Here is an 18,876-nt window from a genome sequence, read left to right as displayed (position 1 = left end):
CAGAATCAGCCAATAGAATGCTCCTGGTCTGCGATGGGAGTGAAGTGGGTGGAAATCCAGATGGCAGTAATTTAAGGAATTCAATGTGAAAAAAGTTCCTCTAATAATGTAAATTTGCAACTGGTTCCACAACTGATACTCTTTGAGAGATTTAAGTTACCTTTCCAGGGGTCACTCCAGCAATAGGTATGGAAGGCAGGACTTGAATCCAAGTGTTCCTGATTTGAGTTCTCTGTCCACTACACTGCTGAACTGCTACCATGCTGGTTGGTATAGATTGATAATCAAAATTTCTGTCAGTGTTACACCATTATACCAGATAACATTTGCAGGGGTAAATATGGATCAGGATGATGAAAAGAGTGACCCTGTTACTCCATATCCTAAGGAAGATCTAACTTAAAGGTAACAATTAAATTCCTATTTCTGGAATTAATTTTAAATAGCAATCACTTCATCTTAGAGCAAAAAATAAGTCATAGTGTTAATGCACATCAAGTTCTATTTTAATAGGGATTAAGAGATTTATATTTTTGTGACACTGTCTTAAAAATCATCTTGAATCTTTTGAGGGCAGACAAGTTGTAAAATATTTATACTGGGATTTGTATAAAAAATTTATTCTAATTAATAATGAAGAAGGATTCTCCACCATTTTGGCCTTAAATATAATGAAATATGTATTAATCTTCCCAATTAGTTCTAATAAGGGACAACTGTTAATGACCAGAATTTGGCCTCAAGAAAGAACAAAACAGAATTAGGTTAACATTTGCATTTATTTTTTTTTTTTTTAGGTTTTTGCAAGGCAAATGGGGTTAAGTGGCTTGCCCAAGGCCACACAGCTAGGTAATTATTAAGTGTCTGAGGCTGGATTTGAACTCAGGTACTCCTGACTCCAGGGCCGTTGCTCTATCCACTGTGCCACCTAGCCACCCATTGCATTTATTAATTTTTCTCTTAAGTTTGCTGAACATGCAGAGAGGCATTGCATGGGAGGGGTCTAGCAAGAGAACCAAACCCCCAAAACAGAAGTCCTTCACTGAGTTGTTTTTTTTTTAATACATTTGACTATCAGAAGGCAAGATCTGAAAATCTATCTCAGGCTTGTCAACCAAAGAAAGGAGTAACCCCTAATTCAGATGGCTAGGGGGAGCTGGATGGCAGACATTCCTTAAAAGAAGTGATAGACAGTTTTGCTAAAGACCTTCCCGGAGCATGGGAGTCCTCTCCCATGCAGGAGGTCTTAAAGACCTCCACAGAGCAAAGCGAACCTTTCTCCTTCCACACCATGGGTACAACCTGTAGCCACCTTTCCCCTGCATCACTCCCAGTTGGAGGACTTGAGGAATAATGTGTTAAAAAATGGCTTTGTCCAATAATGACCAGATTTGTTACTTTTTCACACAACAAAATTCTGGAATGAGGAGGAACATTAGAAATCATCCAAGAGATGAAGGAATAATTTAAATACTCATTCCAGAAATTAGAATTCAATTCTTAGCATTCATTAGTTTTGTGAGCCTGGGCAGGTCCCTTTAAATCTTTTTTCCTCTGTTTCCTCCTTTATAAAATGAAGATAATGCTTCACTACAGTCTTCACAAGATTATATTCAGAAGGAAAGATCTTTGTAAACTCCAAAGGAAAGATCTTTGTAAACTCCAAAGAAAATGAGTTATTTTAAAATTTGATTACATTTTCTTGTCGGTAAAATGAGTCATGTCAACAGTGGCACCTCTCTCCCACTACTACTATTAGTACTAGCTGCCCAGACTTCACCAAGTTATTATGATTATCTGCCAAGACTTCACCAAGTTATGATTTTCTGTTATTCCTATAGTGTTATGATTATGACTATTAGCTGGCAAGACTTTACCAAGTTATGATTATTCTTACTATTGTTATGATTATGATTATCTGCCAAGACTTCACCAAGTTATGATTATTCCTATTATTCCTATATTGTTATGATTATGATTATCTGCCAAGACTTCACCAAGTTATTATTCCTAGTACTATTATGATTATGATTATTATCTGCCAAGACTTCACCAAGTTATGATTATCCCTATTATTCCTATATTGTTAGGATTATGATTATCTGCCAAGACTTCACCAAGTTATGATTATCCCTATTATTCCTATATTGTTATGATTATGATTATCTGCCAAGACTTCACCAAGTTATGATTATCCCTATTATTCCTATATTGTTATGATTATGATTATCTGCCAAGACTTCACCAAGTTATGATTATCCCTATTATTCCTATATTGTTATGATTATGATTATCTGCCAAGACTTCACCAAGTTATGATTATTCCTATTATTCCTATATTGTTATGATTATCTGCCAAGACTTCACCAAGTTATGATTATCCCTAGTCCTATTATGATTATGATCTGTCCAGACTTCACCAAATTACCATGAGTATTCCTATTATGATTGCTATGGTTGTGATCTGCCAAGTCTTCCCCGAGCGCGGATCACTCCTACAGTGAGGCCTGTTCTTGGCGGCCGAGCCTTCCGCGGGCCAAGCTCCTCCTCCGCGGTTAAAGCAGGGACCCGAGGGGCGCGGGGTGGGCGCCGCGGCCCGGCTCCCCGGGCAGGGCCGGCGGGGACACGCAGAGCGGAGGTCCGAGCCGCGGGGCCACGTTTACCTGTCCCGGGAGGAGGAGCGGGGGGACGGGGCCCGGGCCTCGGGGCAGCCGCCCGCCTCCGCCTCCTTCCCGGGCACCGAGGACGCCGCGCCCCAGTCACGTGGCTCGGTGTTTGGCCGCCGTCGCTAGGAGACGGCCGCGGAGGACCCTGGGAAGGCCCTCAGGGGTCACCTCTCCAGCCCCGCCCAGTGCCCCCCAGCGCCCGCATAAAGAGATCGCAGGGGCGACAGCTGGGGGGGGGCGGGGCAAAGAGCGCCGGGAACGCGGCAGCGCCTGAGGGCACGTCATTTCCGGCCACTTCCGGCGCCCCGGTCTCGCGTGAGCCGCGGCCGAGATTTCCGGCTCGGCGCCGCTTCCGGGCCGTCCGCTGGGCTCCTGGGCGCGAGGAGGAGCCGGTGGCGCCCGGACTGCTGCGGCCACGCGGGGCCGGGCCCACGCTCGAGGCCTGGACGGAACGCGAGGGGGCAAGTAGCGAGGCTTCGCGTGTGCAGGAACGCCGGGGCCCCGGCCTCGCAGTCAGGAGGGCAGGAGTTCGAATCCAGCCTCCAACGCCTCGGAGCCGGGAGACCGGCGCGGGGCCCCGGCACTGCACCTTGTCTCCTCGCCTGATCGGAAACTGGGGGGACGAGCAGGGACCCCCTCCCCTCCCCCATCTTCCGGGCTGCCCTTGGGGCCACAGGGCCACGGCCCTGGATTTGAACTTGCCCCGGGCCTGAATAGGAAGTGACCAATTTCAGTTAGAGCTGTCACCGTTGTTAAGTCCCCGATTCCCCTCAGATCCTAGTTAATGGATGTAGGAATTGAATCCCTGTACATTCCTGAAGAATAATTTCCAGTGAAACTTTAAAAATTTCATTTTCAAATGATTTTTTTTTGATGGAGAGATGACTGTTCACAAAGTCTAAAAGCAACCCTGGTCCCAAATGTCATATTTATAAGAAAGTCTTGGCTCATAGGCTAAAAAGGTCATCATCTAAAAGACCTCCATTCTTCTAAAATTACCTAAGACTTTCCTAAAATCTCAAATCGAGACTTGCTACCCAAACTAATCCTTTTAAGATTCCATTCTGGAGGAATGAACGACTAATTAGAATTTTAAGTGGCAGTGAAAATTTCCATTTTATTCTGCATTGAATGGTAATCAAAGATCCTAAGGGAGACAGAATCACTTAAAATCCACCCTGATTGGTCTAATCTAATGAGAAGATGGGCTAAAAGTCTTCTACTTCTCTTGCTAAGGTGATTTAAAAATTGCTCTGTGTTGTTTGAGAGTCTTCTTTCCTCTCTCATTGCCATTCACCACAGCTGGCGACCAGCATAGGGACTTTGGAGGAAAAGAGAGATCTGGCTTAGGGACTTTGGAGGAAAAGAGAGATCTGGCTTAGGGTCTTCTGGGAAAAATTCCTCCTCTGTGAGTGCACACTGATGAAATTTTCTCACCTCCAAAGGGGCCTTTCTTGAGAAACTGAAAGCTAAGAATTCCATCTGAAACTTCATACTGACCCTGGAACTTTGAACTTCTCTAGGTAAGAATAGTATAAGTTCTGTTATCTGTTCTGAGTGTTTTCTATGAGCTGCAGTTTTCAATAAAATACATTCTAATTGATAAAGATCTCTGATGTAGATTAGGGACATAAAGTACAATTTCTGACAACCTTACGATTTGATGTGGGGGGTTGGTCTTTCCACAAACCCCACTCTATGTCATAGTACCTTAGCTATTTGCAGAACAGGGGTCTTCAAAAAGAAGTTTAGCAAATGATGTCCTTGACAGGAGGAAGCAGTTAGATATTACCTTTTTGTCTATATGTCTATAGAAGATCTGTAGATCAGCCCTATTGGACTGAAGGACAAGAGAAAAAGGAAAAACCAAAGATATATACATAATACTTAAATACTTACATGTGTGCACTTATTAATTTCTAAGTTTCAGCTATGGCCAGGCTAGAACAATGAAAAGGAATAGGTTGTAAGCCAATTAGAAATACATGGATTTTTTTCCTAAATTTTGGACTGTTTTTAGAGATGTTGAAATTATTCTGAATCTCAGATAAGCATTCTTTGAAATTCATTTTAAAAAACGTTAAAAGCATAAGTAGATTTGAAAGAAGTATGAGTGAAGTTTTGTGGGATATTTTTGTGTGCACTTCCATGAATATCCAAGCTGTCATCTGTTGGCATCTGCTCACTTTCTCCCCAGGCCATCTGCTCTGCTTTACCTGCTTCCTGCCTACTTCTTTCAACCTTGCCTACCTCTTTGATCTTACCTCCAGCCTGCTATAACCCCTTCCTCTTCAGCTCCCTTGCTTTTCTTGGCTTCTTCTACATTACCTAATTATCCTGCCCTGCCAGCTTCTTCTGTGACCTCTTTGTAGTAGAGGAAATATTGTTCAGAGAAATATGTTTTATAATCATCCCCTCTGTACTGACCTTATATTAACAGTGAACTGCATCTTTGTCCAAACTATAAGAGATGAATTGGATTGAATGAGGGAGTGCTGGGCTAAGTTACCAGCTTCGCTTTCTCCTCCAAAGTCATCTGGATACAATGGGCAGATATGAACAGGGAGGACTGGGGATGGCCCTGGATGTGAAGCAATCAGGATTAGATCACACAGCTAGTAAGTATTGAGGTTAGATTTGAACTCAGGTCCTCCTGACTCCAGGGCCAGTGTTGTACCTAGCTGCCCTCTCTGGCTAGGACTCCATAAATCCCTACCCCACCAGGCATAAGACAAGTCCCTATTGACAAAACAACAGATCCCTGCCTTAGCCTGAAAGGATTTAGGATTTAGGCTACTGCTCCTCATCTACATGTCCTTAATGTCCTTTTTTGCTCTTTGAGCTATCCCCTTTATTATCTACATAGCCCTAATTATCTCTTCTCTGCTAAGTTACTGCCCCTATCCAGGTATATCTAATTACCTTATCTATCTTTTTGTCCCTTTAAAAGCTCACTTTCTCCTCGGGTGAGTTAGGAGGTCTTCCTTTGGGAAGCTAGCCTGTGTGATTCCCCAAATAAACTCTAGTGTCCCTATGTCTTTCTTTACGACTTATCCCCTATTCTCTCTTTCCCTTAGCTTCTGTTAACCACAGCAAGAACATATAAACTTTTTTTATTCCTAAATACTTCTGCATCAGAGCTGGTCTTTAGGTTGAATTCTTTCATGTTCTGCTAGAATGCCTGAAGTCTTTAGCTGGCCACATTTTTCTGTAAACATCCAGATTTCTGCCTATTTCAGAGCCAGTCTGGAAATTGCAACTCAAAGAACCTTAAGTGGTCACTAGCTCCAACTAATGAAAATTCTGAGACAGAGGTTCCAAGAAATGACAAAATTAATTTATTAAATAGACTGGCCAATAAATAAATTAATGGTTTGTGATTGGTCAGTCTGTTTAATAAATTTAATTTCTTCATTACTTGAAGTTCTGTCTCATAATTTTCATTCATCACAATTCACAACAAAAGTGAACAGTTGGACACGAATACATTTTTCTCCCAGAACACACCCTTCCGAACTTACAAAGTCTTCACTCTTTGCCGCCTCACCTTAAGTTTCTTATTCATCTGATTTAGCTAGATTGTGAAACTGAAGTTTATTTTTTTTAACCTTGGATTTTAAAAAGGACCTTTCCTAAACAAAACAAAAGCACCCCCCCCCCAAAAAAAGACTCCTGGTATGGATTCCAGTTGGTTTTTAGGGTAGTGGAGAGCAATAACTTTTATACCCAAAGTCTTAATGCCATTTTAAGCCTGGGACAGATATCCTGTAAAGTCTTCAGACTTCCCAGAACATTATTGAAAATTCTGTGCATGTTTTTGTCTTGAAGGCAATTCCTTAGACCATCAGTATGGGTATCCGAGGACTAATGAGTTATGTGGAAGATCACAGTAGTCAATTCCTCATTGATGTGAAGTTGAGGGACACCAAAATAATCATTGACGGCTATGCACTTTTCCATAGACTGTGTTTTGATTCGAATGTGGACCTCCGCCATGGAGGAGACTATGATTCTTTTACCGAGGTTATACAGAGGTTCTTTGAGTCACTCTTTGCTTGTAAAATTCATCCATATGTTGTATTAGATGGAGGCTGTGACATTTCAGATAAAAAACTCTTCACCTTAAAAGACAGAGCCCGAGAGAAGATCCAGGTGGCACATTCCCTTTCTCTTGGTGGGAGGGGAAATCTGCTGCCTTTACTCATCCGAGAAGTATTCATTCAGGTCTTGAACAAACTTCATGTAGACTTTGTCCAGTGCTTCTCAGAAGCAGACAGAGACATTATGACTCTTGCTAACCACTGGAATTGTCCTGTATTGACGATGGATAGTGATTTTTGTATTTTTGACCTGAAAGCTGGATTTTGTCCAGTGAATGGTTTTCAATGGAAAAACCTGACTGTGATTAAAGATACATTTCTCTACTATATCCCTGCCAAATGCTTCTCTGTAGATAAGTTCTGCAGTTATTTCAACAACATGAACAAAGCCCTGCTGCCTCTCTTTGCTGTCCTGTGTGGTAATGACTATATCAATTTGCCTGTTCTGGATACAGTCATCAGTAGATTAAGTTTCACCCCTGGAAGCTCCACCACCAAAGGGAAAAAGCACCAGCGGATAATGGCACTCTTGAACTGGCTGTCTTATTTTGATGATGTCCCTAAAGCCATAGATAATGTTGTGAAGTACCTGAAGATATATGATAGAGAGGTGGTTAAAGCACTACTTTGGGACTCGATGGAGGAATACCAACCATCTCCAGTGAAGCTACAAGATTTTTTCCAGTTTGGTGCTTATATATATCCTTGTGCCACCTATCTAAATTTACCAGAATGGGTACAATTGGCTATGGCGAAGGGGCAACTTTCTCCTTTTGTTTGTGATGCTTTGTCATTACGGCGGACTATTCTTCATACACAGGTGGAGAATATAAAACGTCCAAGTGCCCATGTCGTCTCTGTGCCCATTCGGAAGGTCATCTATGGGCTTCTTCAGAATTCTTCTGCAAATCTAACTAAGGTGTCCCAAAGTAAAGTGTCTAAACAACCAATGGCTTTTAGTGAGCTAGAAAGGATTGATAAGAATATTGCAACTGTAGTTACTCATGCAGTGAAGCTCCCAGAGGAATATCGGCAATTAGGCAGATTAACTGAGGTAAGTGTTGCAGGACCATGCTGATGACAGCCCTACTTATAGGAGCTAGAGAGAAGTTAGCTAGATAGGAAGAGAATGAGTCCAGTTCTGGACATGTTGAGTTTAAGAAGTCTCCTAATCATCCAGTTTGAGGTGTCAGAAAGGCAGTTGGAGAACAGCTGCTCTACTGTTGTTGGAGCAGGGTGGGTAGATTAAAGGATCACCAGTAGAGATGAGGAACTGATGAGATCCCCAAGGGAGAAGAGAAGAGGGCCCAAGACAGACTCCTGAGGGACAACTACGTTAGGGGCCTGAGCTGGAAGAAGACTGAGCAACTTAACCTAGTCCTCTTATCAGGTGAGTTGAATCAGCAGGAACACCACATCCCCCAATTCCTAGTGTGGTGTTCTGTCCACTATGCCCCACTGCTGTGAGCTGGGCAGAGAGCCACAATACAACCATCCTAATGCACTTGGGAGGGCTAAGGAACCTTAGCAGTAATATCTCAAGTCTCACAAAGCCTTTATGGAGTTTTAAGCATAAGTAGGTTAAACCATCTTATGAGGGACACAGTTTATAATTCAGTCTAACAGGTGGAAAAAGTAACCTGGTCACAACCCACAAAACCTATGTTGGGTTCGTTACACTTTACATTCCACCACTGCCTCCAAAACTATGTAGTAAGGGTGTAAAGCACCCAGCACAGTGTAGAGAAAGCGGAACATGTCTCTGCTCTTCTGGCTAGAATCATCAGGAAAGAGACTGTAGAGGAGGAAGCACAGATGTGGTCCTTGGAGAATGGGTAGGGTTTAACTTATCAAAGTGTTTATGTAGAAGGTTCAGTGGTTAGAAGTCTGGAGATGAGACAAGTACACAGTTGGGCAGAGTAGCAGACAGCTTGAGTTCACCATGTCTACATCATTAAAAATCATCTCCCAAGCCCTGTTCCTTTTTTTTCTGCCACCATCTTCCTAGTCTTCATATAATTATTTTAAGGCTGGACTCCAAGCAGCTCAGAAAAAACACTGGCTCTGGAGTCAGGGGTTCAAATCCTACCCCTAGAAACAACCACCTGTGTGACCCCCCCTCTATGGACCTGTTTCCTCATCTCTAAAATGAAGGGGAAGGCTGAATGGATTTTTAAGCCGTTTCTGGCTCTAGATCTATGAACTGACTTAATTTTTATAAAATTAACACCTATCTCAAAAGTTTTATATAAGGAACCATTTAAATGACATATATGTAAAGCATTTAGTAAGACCTTCAAGAGCTCTGCAGGTGTTGGCTGTTGTCCCCCCACACCTTCAAGCACGATCCTCTCATTCAATAGTGAATACTTTTTAAAGAGCTACGTATGACTTGAGATTATATTTGCCTTGTGTTTTCAGCTTTCTCTCTCTAAGAGGAAGACTCTTCTCTTAGAAACCCTGAAAGTAAAGGAGGGCATCTTGGACCCTTTTCCTGCTTCCTTGAAGTTACCTATTGCTGTCACTTGCTTCTGGTTGCAGTCCTTAGAAACCAAAGCAAAATTGTATCACTTACAAGCCTTACTGATGGGAATGTTGTATGGGCAGTTGCACAAGATGACCAGGGAGCTTGGTATGTATCCGTAGTCTACAAAAACTGGGACCTATTCTTCCACAAACTCATTTATACTTAATACCCTAAACTTTAAAAAAATAAGGGGGTATGTGTATGTATGACATTATCATTACATTGCTTTGAATGTGATAGCACCAATATTTGATACATTAATACTTCCTGAGCCTTCATCTTCAGTGATAGCTTATGCAAATAATGTTTTTAATATACAGAACATTTGCCAGTTTCATTTCTTCTTCCAAATTCAGAGATAATGGTCATTACATTTCCCCAGAGATGTTAACAGTTCTGGAATGATTCTTTCCTGAAATGATTATGTATCATTGCTTTTTAATAAAACAAACACCTACAAATACAGAAAACTTATCTAGTCATTATAGCTATGCTGTCACTTTTACCTTTCCCCCCCATAATTTTCAGTTAATATGTGAGTAATAATGGGAAAAACAATATCAACTCATCTTTTTCTGTTAATCATTTTTAGGAAATATAATTGTTATAGAAGCATTCTTTGTATAATGGAGGTGATTGATTCTTTTGAAAAATATTCTCTTTAAAAGGGCACGGAAGGGCGGCTAGGTGGCGTAGTGGATAAAGCATCAGCCTTGGAGTCAGGAGTACCTGGGTTCAAATCTGGTCTCAGACACTTAAATAATTACCTAGCTGTGTGGTCTTGGGCAAGCCACTTAACCCCATTTGCCTTGCAAAAACCTAAAAATAAAACAAAAAAAGGGCATGGATATGACAGATTTTCTTTACCCAAGGGCAGGAGCAATTCTGAATGAATTCTTACTGTCTGGATTTTTAACATTTTGCTAGTTTAATAAGAGATTACTTTTTCCCAACTGTATGATTTCACAACTTTGGATATGTATTAACCTAATTAGAACTAAAAAATGAAGTTAATGCCTCACTATTGTGGGTTTTTTTTTAAAAAATCTCATGTTTATCTTTTTTTCTACAAAGTAAAAGATATATTAAGATCAAGAGCAAAATCTGCTAGGTCTCTTGTTGAGCCAACAGAAGGACACACATCAAAGGTGTGTGGATTTTCCTTTAAGGATTGTGGATACCGAGCATGGATGGCCTGCTATGTATCTAGTGGTCCATCCAGCCTCTATACATAATCTTCCTTTGGCATTTGAAGTTGAACATTCAGTCTGGGCTCCCATTCCTGTTAGATTTTAACTTCCAAGTTTTTCTATTACATTCAAGTGGAATTTACGCAGATTAGTGAGCTATAGCATTCACTTTTCTGACTTTAAAATTGACTCCTATAGCAAAAATGTTCATTTACATTCCAAAGACCTATCCTGGAAGGCATCCTAAGACAAGTATTCAGCACAATTAAGTTTAAGATTCTGAGAAGAGTTTTTGGTAGAGTATTTTAATTCAGATTCCTTTAAGACTCAGATATTAAAAATTAAAATAGCAAAATGTCAGATAAGATTTTTCATAATTCAGAAAATAGTGTTTCCATTTGGTCATTGCCTTTGAAACTTACGGAGTCTGTATGGGTAGAGACTCTACCCATATCTGAAAGCCTTGGCAAATAATATTCTTAAATTTCTTTTTCAACTAGATAATGAGGAATTGCTTGTGGATGGGGCTAAGCTATTGTGTGACCAGTTTCTTACAGTGAAAGAAAATAAACTACAGAGAAGATTGGATTTAGATACAGCCCATGTTTTCTGTCAGTGGCAATGCTGCCTCCAGATGGGATTCTACCTCAATCAGCTACTGTTGATGCCTTTACCTGAACCTGACCTCACATGGTAAGATAAGCCAGTCACAAAAGCTCCAGGCCCACAAAAACTCAGAAGAGGGATAAAGATCAGATTTCATTTTATGGGCTAAGAGGAGGGGATTAGGACTCTCACTTCAAACCCACCAAGTGACTCTAGCAACATTATTATTTCCTGATTCTTTCTCTGTTAATGGGTTAGTTTGGTTATTTTTTCAAAAGCAATAATATCTTTCCATTCTGAGAGACCTCTAGACTAGTGAATTCGTAATGCCAGACCAAACAATTGTAATTTGTTCAACAGTTTTTTGGGTCTGAGTCCAGATATTTTTATTTTGTTTGGTTTGGGGTATGATTTCATCAGTGGTAAGTCCCTACAACCCATGGAATTCTGCAATTCTTCTGTAATTACTTTTTTTTTTTTGTAAGGCAATGGGGTTAAGTATTGCCCAAGGCCACACAACTAGGTCATTATTAAGTGTCTGAGGTCAGATTTGAACTCAAGTACTCATGGCACTAGGGCTAGTGCTCTATCCACTGCTCCACCTAGCTGCCCCCCCGTAATTAACTCTTAAGAGAATTATCTGGACACTGAAAATTTCAATGGTATGACTTGGTTGTTTTTTCCTTTTTTCAAAGTCAGCTCTAGAGGGCACCTTGGTGCAGTGGAAAGAATGCTGGCCCCCCAAGCCAGGGAACCTGGATTCAATATCACTTCTTGGCAAAGTCCCTTCAATTCCAGGAGGCCCAGTTTTCTTCTTTTGAGTGGCATGAGAACCCTTCCAGCTCCTTATCTTCACTTGATCATGCTTGTCTCTTTGGTATACCTAAACCAGTTTCTATTGTTGAGTGACATCATTTTAAAATGAACTGTTTGATCCTACTTCTAATAACTGGATTTTCTAATCTAGTAAATTTGTATTTATTGGTAAGTCTGCTCACTAGCATTCTACTCACTAATAAATATATTAGATGCTTCCAGAATAAGATTGACTTTTGTGACCTTTCCATCCTCAGCAGGACTGTGACCAAAAGTTAGTACTTTTAGGCAAGACTTTTCACAGTTTTGGAGACAAATAGAAGGATCCCTGGGGTGGGGGGTGGGGAACAACTAATGACAATAATGTGCCTCACTACAATGAGGCCCAAAGTTTAGTATCCCAGGCTTCAAATCCCTCAGTGAGAACAATGCTGTGCTTTCTTTTCCCTTGCGGCAGGCTCTATAGTGGGACTCTTGTCCATGGACTCTCTGAAGAGTTCTCCACTTCATCCTCAGCAGAAAAGCTCCTGAGCCTGAGCCCCAGAGCACAGCAGCTCTATAATCAGCTCTTCCTGGCACTGAAATCAGCCGTCCCTTCAGAATGTTTTTGCCAGAGGGAGAAGCCAAAAGCCAGAAGGAAGAAACGGAAGGACAAGGACAGCCTGGCAAAGAATCACATGGGCATCTCCCTTCAAACCAGGTCCTTCTACACTCCTGTCAACAGATTTGGGCTCCTCTCAGTGGAGGACCTGGAGGACCCAGGGCAAGGGTCAGGGCTGGAGTAAATCCAGACTATTAAGTCTCATGGATTGGGACCTTTCAAGACGTTTCCTTCCAGAGATCAAGTTTTCAGGTTTATTCTCAAAATCAATCATGCTGTAGCAGTTTTGGCACACCCATCACTTGGGTAGTACTTGGTACTGTTGAAACCCTGGGAAGACATCACTATAAAATGATAAGTACTTGGAACCCCTCTCATGGGCCCCTCTAGTTGGCTAAGAGATATAATAAATAGTAGCTCTGGCTCTGTGTTTATGGAGTGTTCATGTGTATATGTAGGCATAGATGTGTGTGAATGGTCACATGCATATCTATGGAGGCATATACACATACATGTAGTATAAACTCATAAATATAGAGAGAAATTTTATTTTAAGGTTTTATATTTTATACCTCTTGTCTAGACATCTGTAACTTGTATTTTATCCTTGGGGGTGCTATAATGTAGCCATGGAACTGCCACATTATTACAGGGAACCAGGTAATTGTAGTTTCTAAAATTATTTTTATAATAAATTCTCTATATATTCATATATTCTTATTTTTATACATTATGCATTTTGGTTTTACCCATTAAGGAATTTAATAAGTCTCACTGACATTTAAATACTTGATGGTCATTATATATTCATAAGGAATTTGGGAAAAAATTTAATAAAACAGAATAGGCTAAACAGCATAGTTAAACCCTCAGTAAAACATAATCAGATCCAGGGAGAGGATATAAAGACTGGTGAGTATATTCACACACATACTGGGATGTGGGAAGTTATGGAGGGCAGAGTATTGTTTGTTGACAGGGTCTCTTGTGGGTCACTCTTTGAGAAGTGGTAATCACTTTCAAGCTGTCCCCTATCTATGAATAACCAATTCCCTCCAAGCTAAGAAAGTTAGTGTATAAAATGTAGGTTTTGATTTGTCACTAACCAAAGGATAAAATATTAACAAGGGAACTGAAAAAAGCATGTTAAGTCATTGGCAAGGAAAAAAAACAAGTTTCTTTGAAAGGTTGTTAGGGGTTTTTTTTAAAGCCAATTTAAAAATTAATTATCAATTTCCCCATTAGTCAAGACTTAGATTGAATATGAAGTGAGGATGCTATTGCCAACCTTGTTAAGACCTGGACTTGCTCTGAGTTTGAGTGGGGTGGTAAATACTGATAAAGAACATGGCACTGTGTCCATCCCCACTCCCCAACTCCCTCACTAGCTCGGGGACCTGGGAAAATACTATTTAGCCAAGTAGCTCTTGAGCCTTCATGGATGTTTAAACCAATCCATCACAATGATGACTCAAACATGAAACATTTACCCAGTGAAAAGACAAAAAAAGAATCATCCAAACTGAAGGTTCAATCACAAATCAGTGTCACACTCTCCCACCAATGGACACAAACTTGGAGAAACCAGTAGTGAAGCACATAAATAGGAAACCACATGCAAGGGGCAACTCACTTCACCACTGGACTATTATCACAGACTGGGATGTTACTGGTCTTCAGGAAACATCATACCATAGAGCCCCTATGTTTTTGTGCATGAAACTACTTCTCTGCCAGTCTTGGGCTTGAAGGAGTTAAATTCCTTTGGCTTATAACATCTGTAAGTCTGGGATCTTCAGGCTTCAAGTCTGCTTTCTTTGCTCTCTTCCGTTATCTTACTTTCTGTGAAGTTAAAAGTTGTTCCATCAAGGAGCTTCTGATATTTCAAATTAGGGTGACCTCATGTGTAATAGCCCCATCTAATTAAGCTTGAGAAATTCTAAAGCTAGAACTTCGGTCATACAGAACACAAATACTTAATAACCAAGAGTGCCTTGGTTACAAAACAGCTCTTTAATTTAGAGCTTCTCAGCAATACATTTTCCAACTCTAAAAGGCTATTATGTGTTTGTTAGGGAAACTACTACAGCCATGTTTATTAGTGCCTTTGCCTCACAGGACCAGGCTTTCATTCATCTCCTTTCAGTACATTCCTCTGGCCTGTTTATTCAAGGAGCTACATTTCTCTCATTAGTTTTTAGTGATTTTCCTCAGGCTGCTTTTCTAAGTATGACACACCAAAAATATCCCCATAGGAAAAGGGCAGTGACACTTGTATTGGATGTTTTTAAATTTTCTATTCATGTCTATATCCTTATGAGATAGACTTGGCATTTCTGAGCCTAACTCTTTAAGCTATTTACAGAACTTTTATTTCTACTCCCTATTTTTAAATCTTTTATTTGGTAACTGACTAGCACCTTCCTAGATTTCACACATTCTTCTGAAAGGTTTCCTAACTTTCCTGTTCTGTGTATTTTTAGTAACCTATAACATGGCCTAGAGATTCTGGGCTCACTGCATTCAACTTCATATCCAATACTCTTTATATTATACTGGAGTAAATGACTTAAAACATTCTACGACTTCAAAATCCATAATTAAAAATTAAATCAATGGCAATACAGTTGGCAACCCAAAACAATCAATCAGTAGATTCTAATAGTGTGATCTGGAGCTCTGATGTCTGCTATCAGTTCTCTTCCATTTTAAATGGCATGTCTCTGAAGTCTGTGATTGACATTTTTTCAGGAGAATATTATTTTGTGTGAAGGATCAAAACTTTGAAAGTGGAATGAATCTCATTATTCTCCTAACCCACAACTGAAAAATATTTTCCCTAGTGTATCCAATAATGAGTTATTCAATCCTTGATTTAAGACCTCCAACCATGAAGAACCCACAGCCATCTGAGGTAATCCAATCCACTTTGGAATTGTTTAGGACATTTTCCATTACATCAAAATTAAATTTGCCTCTGTAGCCTCTTCTCACTATTCTTAGTTTATTCCCCCTGGGCCAAATTAGAGCAAATCATATTTTCCAATCATTTCCTTTAAGTTCTTGAAGATAGGTAACCTGTTGCATTTTATTCTTCCCATTTCCCCCAGCATGTTTTCTCAAGCTAAGATCTTCAGTTCTCTCAAATGATCCTCATGGCATGGGCTGAAAAGCTTTTACTATTCTGATTACCTTCCAGCTAATCAATGTATTTTTCACACTAGTGCTGAGGATTGGATACAGTATTATAGCTATGATCTAGCTAGGTCAGATTATACTGTCTATATCTCCTATTAGAATGTAAGCACAATGTTATCCTTATCCTCTGTTATCCATGCCTGTTTCCAGTTGCTCAAATGTACCGACCTACTTGTAGGCTTCTCTCAGTTCCTGTGTTTGCATTTCAGAGTTTCAGCTCAGCTCTGGTCTGCTTGAAAGCCTTTTTTATTCCGTTAAAGATCTATTTTTTTTCCTCCACACACATACACAAAAATATTCTCAGACATTCAGGATAAGTAATTTTTTCTTGTAAGTCTTTATCTTTTCTCTTTGAGAATTTTATGTTCCAAGATTTTCTCTGCCTTATATTCTTAGTTGTCATGTCTTGTAAGATACTGACTGTGGCTTCTTGCTACTTCAACGTTTTCTTTCTGGATGCTTGCAATATACACAGACTTCTACATATATATTTATACACACATACATAAATGTTTTAACCTGAAAGCTCTGGATTTTGACTATGACATTCCTGGAATTTTTGTTCTAGGATTTCTTTCAAGAGGAGATTGATAAGATTCTATTTTCACTTTACCCTGAGTTGTTTTAATTTTTTTTTAATAAAACAAATTCAGGCATTTTTTACCATAGTTTTCAGGCAATCTATCTTTAAGTTATCTTTGACCTATTTTTCAATTCATTTGTTTTGTTTTAAGTAGATACCTATGGTTTTTTCCAGTCGTTTTAATTTTATTTTAGCATTTCTTAGTGTCTCATGGAATCACTGATTTCTCTTTGATCTATTCTGATTAGTTCATAAGACAGCTGTCTATATTTCTTCTAGATGCTAGACAAGGTATTCCACCTCTTTTTTTCTAATATTTATTTTTCCAACTACATGCATAGTTTTCAACACTCATTTTTTTAGTAAGGTTTTGAGTTTCACATTTTTTCCCTCCTTCCCTTTCACCCCCTCTCCCCAGGGAGAAAGAAATCTAAAATAGGTTGTACATGTATAACTATGTTAAACATAGATCCATATTACTCATGTTGAAAAAGAAGAATTAAATCAAAAAGGTAAAAAACAAAAGGGAGAAAAAGCCAAGTTACATAAAACAAATTTTAAAAATTGAAAATAGTGACATTTGATCTGCCTTCAGATTCTATAGTTCCTTCTCTGGATGTGGAAGGTATTTTCCATCACATTTCCTTTAGAATTGTCTTTATTGCTGCAAGCAAATCCAATCATAGTTGATCACACAGATTTTCCACTTTCTTCACTGAAGTATGTTTATTCCTTCTAATTCTTTCTACCAGAGCTTTTATTTCACTTATAATTTCATGTTTTATCTTATTTTATTTCTTCCAGGACCTCTTGAACAAGTTTATTTTTTCTCTCAAATTGTTTATAAATTATAGTGAAAATATTTCCTTCTTAGAGGTTTATCTCTTGGATGGCTTATCTATAATATTTCTTCAGAGTGTTTTGTAGATTTCATTTAGTCACATTATCAGCCTCAATTTCTGATTTGGTACTTGGGGTCAGGCTTTTTTCCTTCTCACAAATTCATGAATGGGGTGGTGAAGAATGATTAAGGTTCCAAAGTTCCTAGTCACTGGCTTTTCCTTCACCTGGGAAGCTTTTGGTGGGACCCATGGGAATGTCCCCAGTTGTGGCATTGCTGCAGTCTTCTAACCTCATACCCTAGCAGAAAGCTAGTTATCCATCTACCCTGTGGCTTCCCCCTCCCAGATGCTACTGTTGGTTTACTTGAGATCCTGCCGGATACTCTGGATCACCTATAGCATATGGCCTTCTCTTTGTAATATCCTAGATTGAATAAAATAGTTTACTATGTTTCTCTTTGAATTTCTTCAACTTTTTTTCTCCTTTGAAATAGCATATTTGATATTTGATATCAAATTTGGTCTGTTACCCATTTTTGTTAGCATAAGAAAATGGGAGAGCTGAGCACCTATTCGGTTGACATACAATCACCTTCGCTGGATTGCAGAGTAGATTTTTTTTTAAAAAAGCACATTTCATTAATTGAATTAAGCAAGCAAGAAGAGTGTCAAAACTAGATGAAAATTAAAATCAAAGTAGGTAGGAATGATGGGGCCAGAAGGTGCCAAAGGCTAAGAGAAAGAATTTAGATCTCATATAACAGACATAGCTCATATTTTGAACAAAAAGATAGATAACACCTTTGTTTAAGTCCACATGACCTTTCTCCATTACTGTAACTTTCCTAGCTTTGAATGTTTGCCTACTCTAATCACTTCTAGACTCATAGATGGTAGAGTGATCTTTCTCAAACACCATTTTCTCACTGATAGTGCAAATACTATTTCTTTCTACTTTACAGGTAAGAATTTTACTTATCCAAGATAGACAACTAACAAAAATTATAAGTCCAAAAGTCATTTTCCCAGGCTGCATCAAAGGATAAAAATAAACAACTCTCCAAAGAATAATTGTAGGGGGCAGCTAGATAGCACAAAGGATAGAGCACCAGTCCTAGAGGACCTGAGGACAAATTCTGTCTCAGACAATTGATACTTACCAGCTATGTGATCCCCATTGCCTCACAAAAACAAAAAACAGAATAATTGTAAAGTTTTTACAACCATTTGAATGTTCCTAATCCTTAATAAGAAAAATGCAAATCAACTCAATCCTGAGGTTTCACCATGACAAAAGACAGGAATCCTTAATGTTGGAGAGGTTGTGGGAAAATAGTACACCAATGCAATGTTGTTGGAGCTATGAGTAACTACAACCATTCAAGAAAGCAATTTGCAATAATGGAAATCTAATGACTAAAATGTCCATATCCTTTGACCCAGAGATTCCCACTGGAAGGCACATATTCCAAAGAAGTTAAAATAAAAAGTTCCCTATACACCCAAATATTTGTAACATTTTTCTATGGTAATAAAATTGGAAGAAAAGTAAGTATGTCCATCAATCAGGAAATAGCTAATTGACAAATATAATCAATATAGAAAAACATACAGACATATGAACTGATGCAAAAGTGAAGTCAGTAGAGCCAAGAAATCAATATATACAATTACATTAATGTAAAAAGCAAACATACTACCACAAAACAATCAAAACTGAATATTTGCAAAATTACAAGAAATGATA

General features: G+C 39.3%; 2 protein-coding genes across 9 annotated transcripts in view; one reads left to right on the top strand and one right to left on the bottom strand.

Annotated features, from left to right (window-relative positions):
• NEK11 (NIMA related kinase 11) overlaps positions 1–2,846 on the bottom strand; it is a 291,550-nt gene extending 288,704 nt beyond the window's left edge. The window contains exons 1-2 of one of the 3 annotated variants that reach the window (XM_074195806.1): positions 2,429–2,845; positions 161–263 (exon numbers count right to left, since the gene is read on the bottom strand). The gene's annotated coding sequence lies outside the window, so the exon portion shown is untranslated. Of the gene's footprint in view, positions 1–160; positions 264–2,428 lie in introns of all 3 variants that reach the window. The other 2 variants (XM_074195807.1, XM_074195805.1) reach the window with 2 other exon arrangements.
• A 115-nt stretch (positions 2,847–2,961) lies between these two features.
• On the top strand, positions 2,962–18,670 carry ASTE1 (asteroid homolog 1). Of its 6 annotated transcripts, none has more exons than XM_074195803.1 (5): positions 2,965–3,902; positions 4,112–7,820; positions 9,188–9,398; positions 10,984–11,176; positions 12,363–18,670. In XM_074195803.1, exons 2-5 carry the CDS (start codon positions 6,516–6,518, stop codon positions 12,688–12,690), a joined length of 2,037 nt encoding a protein of 678 aa, XP_074051904.1. In that variant the 5' UTR covers positions 2,965–3,902; positions 4,112–6,515; the 3' UTR covers positions 12,691–18,670. The 6 variants fall into 6 exon arrangements, with proteins under 6 accessions (XP_074051905.1, XP_074051904.1, XP_074051900.1 ...); XM_074195799.1 differs by having other exon boundaries at positions 2,965–4,189; positions 6,495–7,820; XM_074195801.1 differs by having other exon boundaries at positions 2,965–4,189; positions 5,107–7,820.
• Positions 18,671–18,876: the final 206 nt, after the last annotated feature.

The sequence above is a fragment of the Macrotis lagotis genome, chromosome 7 (genome assembly GCF_037893015.1).
Source record: "Macrotis lagotis isolate mMagLag1 chromosome 7, bilby.v1.9.chrom.fasta, whole genome shotgun sequence".
Taxonomy (NCBI): Eukaryota; Metazoa; Chordata; class Mammalia; order Peramelemorphia; family Peramelidae; genus Macrotis; species Macrotis lagotis.
The sequence above is the reverse complement of the archived record's forward strand: the minus strand, read 5'-3'. Positions and strand labels throughout refer to the sequence as shown.